Source organism: Saccoglossus kowalevskii, chromosome 21 (genome assembly GCF_978046115.1).
Source record: "Saccoglossus kowalevskii chromosome 21, keSacKowa6.1, whole genome shotgun sequence".
NCBI classification, from domain to species: Eukaryota; Metazoa; Hemichordata; class Enteropneusta; family Harrimaniidae; genus Saccoglossus; species Saccoglossus kowalevskii.
The window spans coordinates 24,384,574-24,396,748 of NC_140661.1; the positions used below are offsets into that span (position 1 = coordinate 24,384,574).

At 36.0% G+C, this 12,175-nt stretch overlaps 1 protein-coding gene across 1 annotated transcript; it reads right to left on the reverse strand.

Moving 5' to 3' along the window:
• Positions 1-463: 463 nt before the first annotated feature.
• LOC144350683 (macrophage mannose receptor 1-like) lies at positions 464-9,424 on the reverse strand. The gene is made up of 15 exons (XM_085495097.1): positions 9,273-9,424; positions 7,928-7,974; positions 7,644-7,808; positions 6,304-6,512; positions 5,631-5,698; positions 5,302-5,402; positions 4,541-4,801; positions 3,988-4,133; positions 3,801-3,900; positions 3,169-3,416; positions 2,891-3,047; positions 1,922-2,161; positions 1,384-1,548; positions 1,187-1,243; positions 464-732 (listed from the first exon to the last, which is right to left on the reverse strand). Exons 1-15 carry the CDS (start codon positions 9,422-9,424, stop codon positions 464-466), a joined length of 2,385 nt encoding a protein of 794 aa, XP_085351223.1.
• Between the last annotated feature and the right edge of the window lie 2,751 nt (positions 9,425-12,175).

Here is a 12,175-nt window from a genome sequence, read left to right on the forward strand (position 1 = left end):
TTTTAAATAAATATGCGCATAACTAGAACATAACAGTTAGGAATGGAATTGTCCGAGACTGTTGCCAGACTGGTACGTTCCAATGTAAATAAGATCTCATCGACTCCACTTTTAGGGTTGCTTATTTACCGACACTAACACACTCACACAAGCAAGGATTCAATCTCTGGATTCGGGTCACGTGGTTCAAATAATAACCCAGGACCAAAATATTGCTTGGAATATATTGTTGCAGCTAACACAAATTGGACACAGCGTAAATCACAGTTGTTGATATTTTAATTCAGGTGTGACGTAATCATGTGGCGAACATATATTCAAGAAGACTACTTCCAATCACTTATAATAGGTAGAAATACATATCTGAATATTTGCCACGTGTCGGCAAGAAATATAGCAATGTGTATTAGTAAATAAACATTCCGTTGAGTCAGATATTATGTCCCGATAACTGCGCCCTCTATCAAGCCAGACTTGTGTAAGTACCATCCTGTACTTGTTCCGTGTCATTGGCATAAATGGTGTGTGTGGTTGAGGGCGTGGTTGAGGGTGTGTACAAGCCGTTGTCCTCGTACATTGCATTTTCTAGTCCTGCAGGCGGCCCAGGATTAAAGCTCGCCTGATTTCTCTTTGACTGACCATTCTTTATGAGCCATCGTACAAAAAACGCGACTGCCAATATGACGACTATAACAATCTCGGCCATAAGAATCACCGCAGCGACATTTACACCTAAAAGTAAAAAATGAATAATTTTTCCAGTTATGAGAATTTAAGATGAATATCATATTAGATACGAATAGCGATGACAACACGCAAGTATGTCGATAAGCATCAGTTATAGTACCACGTGCAGTACCACAGTGTTAACCATGTAACATAAGACATTTAGATTCGATGGCTTACGCAATGTATCCGTGTATTATTTCAGACACGTGTCAGGTGGTGAAAGTAGTTGCTGCCAAGACTGCAATATACTATAATCAAGTTTCCAACAGTGAAACTGACATGATTATACCGTAAAACAACCACATCGTCATTTTTAATGTTTCGACTTCAGTACAGACAGACGAATGTACCGCAATGATTGGTTAAATACTATCAATACGAAATTAAAACACACCAAGAATTACAGCAGCTGTATCATAATATCTCTAACTAAAATTTGTGTAAAAATATATCATACCGTCACTCGAATCTTCAATATTTATCGGCAAGGTGGAAGTTTCAAACGTCGGTACAACTGAAAATATTGTAATATACATTTGAATTCTTGCTACGATGAAACAAATTTAGGTTGTCATCCAAATAAATAAATAAAAAAATATGTATAATACATCACTCCACATCTACGATATATATTCTATTTTTAAAGATACTTACTTTTCGGAGTTTTGCATACAAATCCGTTAATTTGGGAACAGTCTACATCGTTCCATGTACCGTGGTTGTTGAGCATTGTAACACAGTTTTCATTGCCATTTGAGGGTTCACCTGCGTTCCAGTTTGTGTACTGTATAGGACTATCATCTAACCACCTCCACCCATCTGTAAATTGGCAAAATGTATATCTCTGACAACTATACGAATGTGGGCAATGTGGTGGGCAATGGATACACTAGGTAGAGTCCGAAATTCAATCCGTTACTTGTAAAAGTGTGTCTTTTTCCATGGATGTCAATTAAAAAGTTATATCCCATATACGTGGTGGGCAATGGGTACACTAGGTAGAGTCCGAAATTCAATCCGTTACTTGTAAAAGTGTTTCTTTTTCCATGGATGTCAATTAAAAAGTTATATTCCATATACAAACATGTGTTATCTATATCCCCTTCTTTTCACATGTGAAATGTATAAAACAGTGTTTTGATGAAAAGGAAAATTACACAAAATCATATAAATACCTATAAATAAAACTCACTGTAAGATCTTGTCAGACCAATATACACATTCTCGTTATGGAGATAACTAAAGATGAAATTATTCTCTTGACTGTGATGTATAGATGCTAAATTTGAACCCAGTCTAGCACACTCAAACTGCGACTCCGAAAATGTCTCGACACGATTGACACCACCGAAATAATAACAGTCACTTCCGTAAGGAACAAAACCAATCAAACATTCCCCTTCTATATGATCCGGGGTTGTAGGGGGTGATTCTGAAAAAAAGGCGTAATACATTAGTTCCACTAATACACATTTAATGACTCGTTTTAGATTAGAAAAAAATAGAGATGTCTATTAAAATGCCTCACGTATACACTACCGAGAAAGATTGTCATAATTCAGTATAAGCTGGGCGTTTTCAAACGCTATATGCGGACGCAATTTCTGTATATTAATGATGAAGACACAATCAATCTATAGACAGTTAATGAATTCCCGCCAACAGAGCTGAGGAAAATAATATTCCATTCACTGTCGCATTCTATTATCAGCAGCTATGAAAATCAAATATCGGACTGAATGTTTATCAATGAGTTGCGTTCTCCCATTAATATTTGGGAATACTTTGCTTCCAACCCGAAACTATGGAACTAAAAATAATTAGATCACGCAGAATTCCCCAAACCCTTAACATTTTTGATTCTATACGTGATGGGTACTCTACAACAAAAACTGGCCTCTGCGATCATTGCCAGTGAAAGCCAGATACGCACGAAATGTCGTCACCGGTCGTCCAGGATGATTAGTGATGCAAATATGTATTACAGTAAGTTGCTAGCAGGATACGTGAAACTAGCCATTGTGATTGTCATTAATTGCTCTGACATTCCAAAGAAATATGAAAGTCGATGGTTAACACCACAGATTAGCCTCAAGTAAAATGGTAAATTGCCATTCTAGTTAGTAATGTTTCATATATAATTATTGCATACTTTACATACTAAGATATATTTTACATATAGCACCAGTATTACTATCACAGTTTGTATCGATCCACCCAGTGGTTGTACTCTGTACACAACCATTGTCATTTGGTTCGTTAAATGCCCAACTGGTGTAAAACACTGGGGCACCATCAATCCATTTGTATTCATTATACTGCAAAGCAAGCAAATTTAAATAATATTACGATATGACTGTTTATATAAACATGGTACTATCTAAAATGCCATGTTTTGCTGATATTTGCACTGACCTATAAAGCAGTGGAACCACCTACCTCTTCTTGATATGAAAGTCCGATCCACAACGGGGTCTCGGCATCATACACCAGTGTGTCAATAAATCCTTGCTCGTAGACATCAAGTATACTTGCCAAATTACCACCTTCACTGATGCAAATATCATTAGCAGTCTGGTGTGTGTGGGAGTACGTCAACACTTTGTAACAGCTTAAGTAGTAATTCACATACCCCTCCGGACAATTGTGTTCCGGCGTGACAGGCGGAGGGGCCGCCGGGTCGACATCTATAAGAAATAGGAATTTCAAAGATCGTTACACCAAAGCGCTAGTTTGTGTAAAAACTGTAAAATACCTTTGTGAACAATTGCCATCCGGTGGAACTGGTGCAGGGGCCTCTGGGACTACATTTACACAAAATATGAATGTCATGTCAAAGTAACTTTCCGAGCAGCATAGCACTTGAACATCAACTTAAATTAGGAAGACTGTTGTCCGTAATTTGCGACAAATAAAACCTGTATATATTTTCTATGGAGGAACATCATACATAACCACAAAACGAGATCGCTTTACCATCTACATTGGTTATTTGTGGGCATTTTATAGGACAGAACTTGATGCACATGTGTTCAAAAAACTCATAATAACCATTGTAACACACAACAAACCTTTCCGTCCTTGGCAGACAAAACCTCTCTCCTCTGTACAACTCAGATCATTCCATGTGCCAGCTGTTGTTAATAGTATGTACATTTCTACACACGCGTCCTAGTGAACAAAGTGATATGAATACATAAATACTAGAATAATATTTTCGTATAATCTTTAGTGAGTATAAGTTAAACCCATGCTTACATAATATTCATTTGGTTCACCAGCTGCCCAGTTAGTATAGTCCACTGATGAGCCATCAGTCCATTTATAAGTACCACTAGTTGTACGAGCATTTAAACCAATCCACAATGGAGATGCCAGGCCCCGTAAGTTGCTGGTTAAAAATGCTTAAGATTAACAGTAAAAATTAAGTTGTTAATTACATCAAAAAATACATCTATATCATATACATGACCATCAACCTCTACATAAATATAAAAATGGATTCTTCTACAAACTTCAACACTACACCAGAATCCATATCATCAATTTCCGCATACATATACATTTAGGAAATATTACAAATAATAATAATATAATAGCTGATAGTTTAACGATCATTATATTTCTAACTGAGTTAGTTTCCCTGCGAAGCTATAATACAGCATTGCGGCGTTTCGTTTAATGCCATATTTGGCATGGCCAAATGAAATGAGTATATTTCGTACTACTGCAAACACACATCCAAACAAGTACAAGAAGTCGTGTAATTTTACTACATTAATAACAATGGGCCATATACACTGATACTTACATTGCAATGCCTGGTTATGTATGGTGACTAAATCTCCACCGAGGCCTCTACACACAGTCCTTGCCGGTTCCCAGGCTAACATACCACTCCCATCGCCGCCGAAAATCTTATAACATCTCCCATCATGCTCCATCCATCCTCCCCCGGGACAGGAACCAGGCATGGGCGTGACTGGCACATGCGTGATAGGATTGGTAGTATGGTTAAATTTCTTGCATATGAATGGATAAGCATCCGCACAGTGTGCGTCATTCCATGTTGCTGGATAAATGATTTGAAGGTATGTCAATGATGGGAAATATTGTTTTCTAGAAACTGACATTTATATGTAATAGAAATGCTTCCAAAATCTTACCTCGATATCAAACACTATATATGTAAAAGGTTCAAGGTAATTGAGCATAACAAGGTACGCAGTGATGCATTACATATTATAATATTGCTACTTTTAACAATTAATATTAAATAATTTCATTTTACAGTAGGCTAACATGCCGTATAGAAGTGCCAGTCATCGTAGTGGTCTGGTACCATGGAGAGTTGGGAGATATAGTACGAGCGTATAAAATGCGTGAACAAAATGCATGACAATATCTAAGTTCGTATAAACCGTTATCCAAACGTAGCTGTTTTGGAGCAGCATTTGAGTATGAGTGACAATCTGCGTGACGCGGAATCAGAATTCTGTATTAATCAAATTTATCCAAACATTTTCACCGCCATTTTAACAATTGGTGGGCGCGTGTTGGACACAATCCTACCTGTATTAGGATATATATTAGCACAATCTTCTTCCCCATTATGGTCATTGGGTTCACCGGTCTCCCAGTTGACATAATCCACTGGCGTTCCATCGGACCATCTATGATACGATGTTTATTACTATATATTAATGACTTCCGTATAATGATGCATTTACTGCCTTTTATTTATCACAATTATTAAAAACACAATCGATCAATTGCTTTTTGGCTAATATAATTTACACCACACCCAGTATAACGATTGTGCAGGAAATAACGTAAAAATAATCACGTGATAATATGCTCAAATATAGATAAACACCATGCGGTGCATGCAGATTACTTACAAGTATTCAGCTGCTATCCCATATTCTCGCAGACCTATCCAATAATGGGTATATTGTGATCCTTTAATCTAATATTTAAAGAAGTTAGATAATTGTGTAATTCTGTTGAGTGATGTGAGACAATATCAATATCGCTCTTTTATCGTTCTACAATTATAAATGATTCATATGTATACATAATACAAAATTTTAATTTCATACTACATTGAATGTCAATAAGCAGAGTATAATACCCTACGCACTGTGACGTCGTTTGTTTATGCGTTCGCCAACTAGCATGCACATGCGCCTGTGCATGTCAATTAAACATATCAAACATGCCCAGATCAACACTACCTCGCATTCTGCAGTGATTTTATTTGTTTTGTTGAACCTATGCAGTGCACAACGTCGTTATTGATATTTGGGGGTCAAGATAAAAAAGAAAAAAAATCGCAATAACAAAAGTGCGCCATCTTATAACGTGAACATTATTAAAAAGGATATATACCAAATATCATACTAGAACTGTTCTGTGACGAATCGTTACTGTGACGCCAAAATGACGTAAATAGTAATAAGCAATAATGTTCAAATAACATAGTGATTTGGTTGTGTAGACATTTACCATTTACAATACAACACATCTGAAAAACATTGTGTTAGATAGGTTTTCAATATATTGTAATATTACCTGCAGGTCGATAAAGTCATTTTCTTCTTGACTATGAATTGACACCAGTTCACCTCCCAGTGAATTACAGTGAGAGCGTCCGTCATTCCAACCCATTACTTCTGCGTTAGACAAATCACTGAAGTAATAACACATTCCATCATACTCCAGCCAATTAGTGTTGCCTTGGTAACAGTAGTCTGGGGGTGGAGGGGTGACTAGATCTTGCCCTGTGAGGAGTGATGTATTAAGTCAATGGTTTACAATAGTATATACGAATGTATATCAATAAATATACGAGGTCATACGTTCAGAATGTATTCAGGAATATTTTGTTAAAAGGTAACCCATCGATCAATGTGGCATATGGTAACAAACATTTACATCAGAGCTATGCTTTTAGCAATGATGCGTGGGAGTCTTTTATTTCAATTACCACACCAAGAACACTTCGCTATCTATTGTGTATTTTTTTTTAAGTATTACTCATGATAATTATAGAAAGTAATGATAGTCATGATTCTTGTATTTCAGTCACATGAACAAAGTACACGCGAAAATACGTCAATTGAATTGAAATTGATGCCATTGGAAATGAGCTAAATATATACTACTAGTATAATACGGGTAAGGTGTGTTGGATGATTGGTCCAGGTATTGTTTACTCGTATTTCAATATTTTAGGCATCATATTTTTTACGGTAATGATGCCATAATAAGCGTACATGATCACAGCCATACCCTTCCTTATTCACTGCTATTAGGACAGGAGCTAGCCAAAGTACTGTGGGTCACAGACAGACAAGATATGTGGGATGATTCACAGATCCCACGTATATTGTGCATTACAGATACTGCCGTATTAACAAGTTTGGTGGGAAGGGTCCATATTCGATAAAACACTAGTTTCTCAAAGAAAACAAGAGCGCCTAATCAAATTACTGTTCGTTGATTCGATGACTTTTGGCTACTTCTAGCATTGAATAATAACACAGTGTCAACCTGCCTTGTGCAAGTTAATTGATGTTTTATTCAATGCTACCCCAAAATGAAAAAAAAATGAATGCAACAGATGTACCTCATTTCAGGGGAGTCGTCACCTGCGCATGCGTCAGATAGCCATAGCGTGTCATTGTTTACAAACAAGCGTCTACCCATGAGCCTTTGCGTTTTTATCATGTGTCGTTATCGTCGCTTGGGACTCAATTCCCGCGCGTGCGCAGGTGACGACCCTCCCGCTTTAATTTTTGCTCGCAGTCAACGTTTACGGCGATTTATAACTTCTGTACAAAGATTGAATCTGCACCTCAATGCCTAAAGAATGACAACTTCACGTTCATCGATACAAACAACATATTCACCTTTAGGTATCTTGCAAATCCACGAATTCACCACTGTATCGCAGTTTTCTATCCACCATTCTGTGCTTGCACTATTTAAATAACAACTTATACAGTCCTTATATTCCATATTCTGAGGATTGTTTCTCACGTACGTTATATTAGATCCGTCACTCCATTCAAAGGCTAATTAGTGGTAAGTAAAAAAATAATAATGACAAAATCAACACCCTGCAAATAATTTATCTGAGAAACAGTGGTTTAACAAAATGTTCACACGGAATAAATATTGTCGCTTTTCTTACTTCCTTCCACCACGATATCATTCAATCCATACCAAAACCAGGTGGACCTGAAATAAGAATAACGTAAAATGACAAAAATCAGATTAATTGGAGTGACGCTCAAATATGTTTGCCATAATAAAATATGCACAGAATTCTACTGAAAATTCATCAAGTCTGTGCATTATCACAAAGCAGCATTGAAATCCGATGATTGATTCTTGAGATAATGTTGGAAGAGACACATATACACAGACATTCATAAATACCTACACGGATGAACTAAACAGGAACGACTCCCAATGTTTGCACATAGCATAGAATATGTTGAACAAATAAAATAAAAAGACTTGCTGACCAATCACAATAATTCAACAAATAGATTCCCAGATTATGATTATCATTATCAGTTCTAGCATTAATTCTATACAGGTATATATATGTATTGAATTGAATTAGCAGGTCTTTAGATAGTGGTAGTTATCAGCCATATACATCTCAAAATTAGGTGAAAAGAAAAAATAATACTTTGCACAACAATTCTATACTTCAGAGTTTTTAATGATTTACCCTTTACTAAGACAAGCGACCTCGTGGTTTAGATAGCTCCACTGTCTTTGTAGAGTGTCTTCCTAAAATCCAAGTTGATAATCTTCTATATAATGATATATGAGATTTGTCATGATTATTGTTTCTACAATGTTCTAAATCACAGCCATGGTAGTTTATATCGCAGTTGTATGGCAATTGTTATCAACTTGCTACAAACCATACCAAGTATCTAAGTCATTGAGATGGTATTTTTCAAGGCGAAGTCGAAAATAGCATGTTTTACTATAAATGATAAAGGTATTTTCTTAAAATAGAGAATTAAAGATATCATCACAAAATGGACAAATTTTTAGGCCCACTCAAGGTATCAAGGCAATTGAGCTGGTAGTTTTTAAGAAGAAGTCGAAAATAGCAAAAATAATAGAAATATGCACTAAAAGATGCAATGAAGATTTTGTCACATAATTAACAAAGTTAATAAAGGTCGACCCAATACATGCGCAATATCAATATCAGTACGAATTAGAAGTCATTTAAACATTTTTATAGTTGTTGGTGTACAATTTGCATAATATTTGGCAGATCAACTACTAATTCCATCTACACAACGCAACTACACAACAAAAAATGGAGTCAAACGGTTCAACGATTTTTGAGAAGTCGCTCACATCCAGACAGACATCCAGAAAGACAGACAGACAGACAGACAGACAGACAGACAGACAGACAGACAGTATAATCGGTACAGTTCAGCTAAAAAGCAAATCTCAAGATAGCATTATTCACCCAGTTACGTTATGAGAATAAAACTAACCATGCACCACTTTGTGATATGACGTAATCCTCTTCTTCTTTACTGTGAAAACTTGCCAACTCAGATCCCATTAAACGACAGTAAGACTGTGAGTGGTGCCAGTTTAATCGGTCGTCGTAAGATTTGTCGTATACCTTGATGTAAGAGAACATAATTATTGCGTTGGAGTATTTTTCAGGATATGTGTTGTTTTTTTGGCATGTAAACAAGTGTAATTTATGCTTTGCCGCAGAATACGAACGTGCATACGTGTCACATACAAACAATAGTATTAATTAGAGGTACTGAAGCATATGTAGACGCAATGTTTTATTTGACAATAAATCACCACACAGCACGTCAACGTGTATCCGGTGATATAAAGTAGAAATAAAGTAGAAGATACCATCAATGAACTGTGGGTCTTCATCGTACAATCCAAATTATATGTGTATATCGCACTACTGCTTAGAAATGACAGATAATGAAAACGTTGAGTTAGTTTGTTTGTTTGGACTATATAGAAGACGGTGACCGTGCGCGTACTAAATCAATTGCGAACGAGCCTACAAGATGTTGGCTAATCGGGCAAATTATCACATTCACCCAGGGGGAAGTTGCATGACACGATTTGTTTAAATAATCGCCTAATTTCCATAATAGGTGATTTTTTCAACCAATCATATAATATAATATTCATGAGCAATGAAAAACACGTCTTTTCAGAAAAATTGTGCCAAAATGCTTTCCGATAGCCATCATGGTCATTCTAAATTGAGTGATTCTATCGCTGCGAGCTGAAAAAATAATCAAAAAAATTATGTAAAAGTGTCTTTGAGACACAAGCTATTAAAAGTTATCACATATTTATTCTTCAACGTGATCATAGTAAATTACGAAATTCATGGAGAATGTAGAGGAACGTTGATTATTCAATCTAGTACTATTGCTCCAAATTAGTATGCATTTCGAGAAATCATTATGTGTGTGCATGCGCAGTTTGAAATGGAACATTTTTGAACGCAATAAAACCTGCACCAGAAACAATCAAATGATCTAGTATGTTAGCAGTGTATAAGATCATTTAGTCCATATATCATGGCAATTTAGTAAATCAGCAGTTTAATATTTGTCTGTATTATGGCAGTTTAGTGTAATATTAATTTGCATACTTTGTAACACTAATTCCTGTAATATGATTGGTCCATGCGCTTCAACAAGCGCTCATACATTGCAATCACTGCGCTGTATTTGGCATTTTAAAGCTGTAGATATATAGAATAAACAGGACATCGAATTCGGGACGCCATAATATTAGATTTATTAACTCGTGTTAATATCAAATTTCTACATTCGTCTGATATTGTAAGGCCACTAATGAAATGTATATATAAATAGCCATTACGTTGTTGACAAAACATTTAAAATGGTCGCTGACAGTAGATTTCTGGAATGGCAGAAAGTACAGAAACTTGAATGTAGCAAATTTACATGTGTTGTTGATATCAAATTAGAAATGGCGGCAATTTGTCTCGAGGTTTGAACTGCACGCATCTATCACGCATATTAAAAGTATAGAAATAATAATAATAATAGTGTTAGTATTATTATTTGTATACTTGTATACAAATATGTAGTCTACCATAAAACAATTGTCACCATATTCTATCCATCCACCAGGGCACGTGTCCGATATTACCATCTCCGATGTTACGTAATATACTGAAATAACAAAAGATAAACAACGTTAATGAGGTGTCAAGAAGCATGTTATTGTTATTATTAGTACATGAACTTGACCAACGGTGTTTACTGGAGAACTGGCTCTATCAAAGTGTTATTGTCATTTTGATAATCAAAGTCACACAAGTTATACTGGTCAGATTATCACATGCGGTTGGAGATGGGGTCGGTGAGTGTACGAGTGGGATACTTGAAGTTTGTACTCCTGGCACCGTGGGTCAGGCCAATTGTTCACTGTGCGCAAATTTCTTAAGTGACATATATGTAAAGTTCAAAGTGCACACCCTTGAAAATCATAGTAAACATATAGAATTGACATAATGTTATATAAAACAACATCTCAAACTGCTTTTTTAGTCGAGCAAACAGAAACGCTGCAATTATGACCGTATTTCGAATCGGTGACGACAGAAGCACTAATATGATTATATATGTAAGTCGAAAACATCTTGTAGTCATTTAGTTATGATCTCTCGCAGGTGTTACAACCTCGTAATAATATTAAAATAAAAACTGCATGTAATTCATCGCTTTAAAATTCAAAACAATGCACTGATTCAGTACTGTGGGATTTAGAACAATTCTGGAACGCCCACTTTTTAGTATTGAATGTTTGCAGTTCTGGCGAGAAAACCCAGTCGTGAAAATAATAACATATACATATTGACTGAGAATTTTTACCGCGTTGAAATCGTAATAGAATAAACCATAGAATCTACCTGAAAATATGTGTAAGAAGCACAATAATGCCTGGTATATCGCCATAGTAGTTTACAAGCTTGAATGAGATATACAACGGGTGGGCGGATTGCGTACAAATAAAGTTATTAAGTAACTTATATATAAGTGTCATCTGTCCGAGGTGATGAGCTCAGTGACCGAGAAGTATGATACGAATCAGGTCATACGTACAGCATGTCTATTTTCAGAACTCAGTTACATATAATTTGAGTGCAGACTAAGTATAAATAGTTTTAAATTATTAAAAGTCGTGAACAGATCATCGGTCTTAAAACGATGAAGCGGATTTGCAATTGTCAGTAATCGGTTCGGACAGCGGTTGGGCAATCAGATATCGAGATAACACAGCAATTGCCGGGTATTGAAGGTTTTTATACACTCAAAACCATGTGATAGTTACGTCATCGTGGTTATAACAGAATAGTTGGGGTACAAGTTCA

What these genes read in the sequence shown, in the direction of transcription:
- LOC144350683 (XM_085495097.1), bottom strand. Translation starts at nt 9,424, where the DNA reads ATGTTCTCTTACATCAAGGTATACGACAAATCTTACGACGACCGATTA. An exon ending in ATATCACAAAGTGGTGCATG is followed by an intron (nt 7,975 to 9,272) that starts GTTAGTTTTATT and finishes TTCTTATTTCAG; the next exon opens with GTCCACCTGGTTTTGGTATG. An exon ending in TGATATCGTGGTGGAAGGAA is followed by an intron (nt 7,809 to 7,927) that starts GTAAGAAAAGCG and finishes ACCACTAATTAG; the next exon opens with CCTTTGAATGGAGTGACGGA.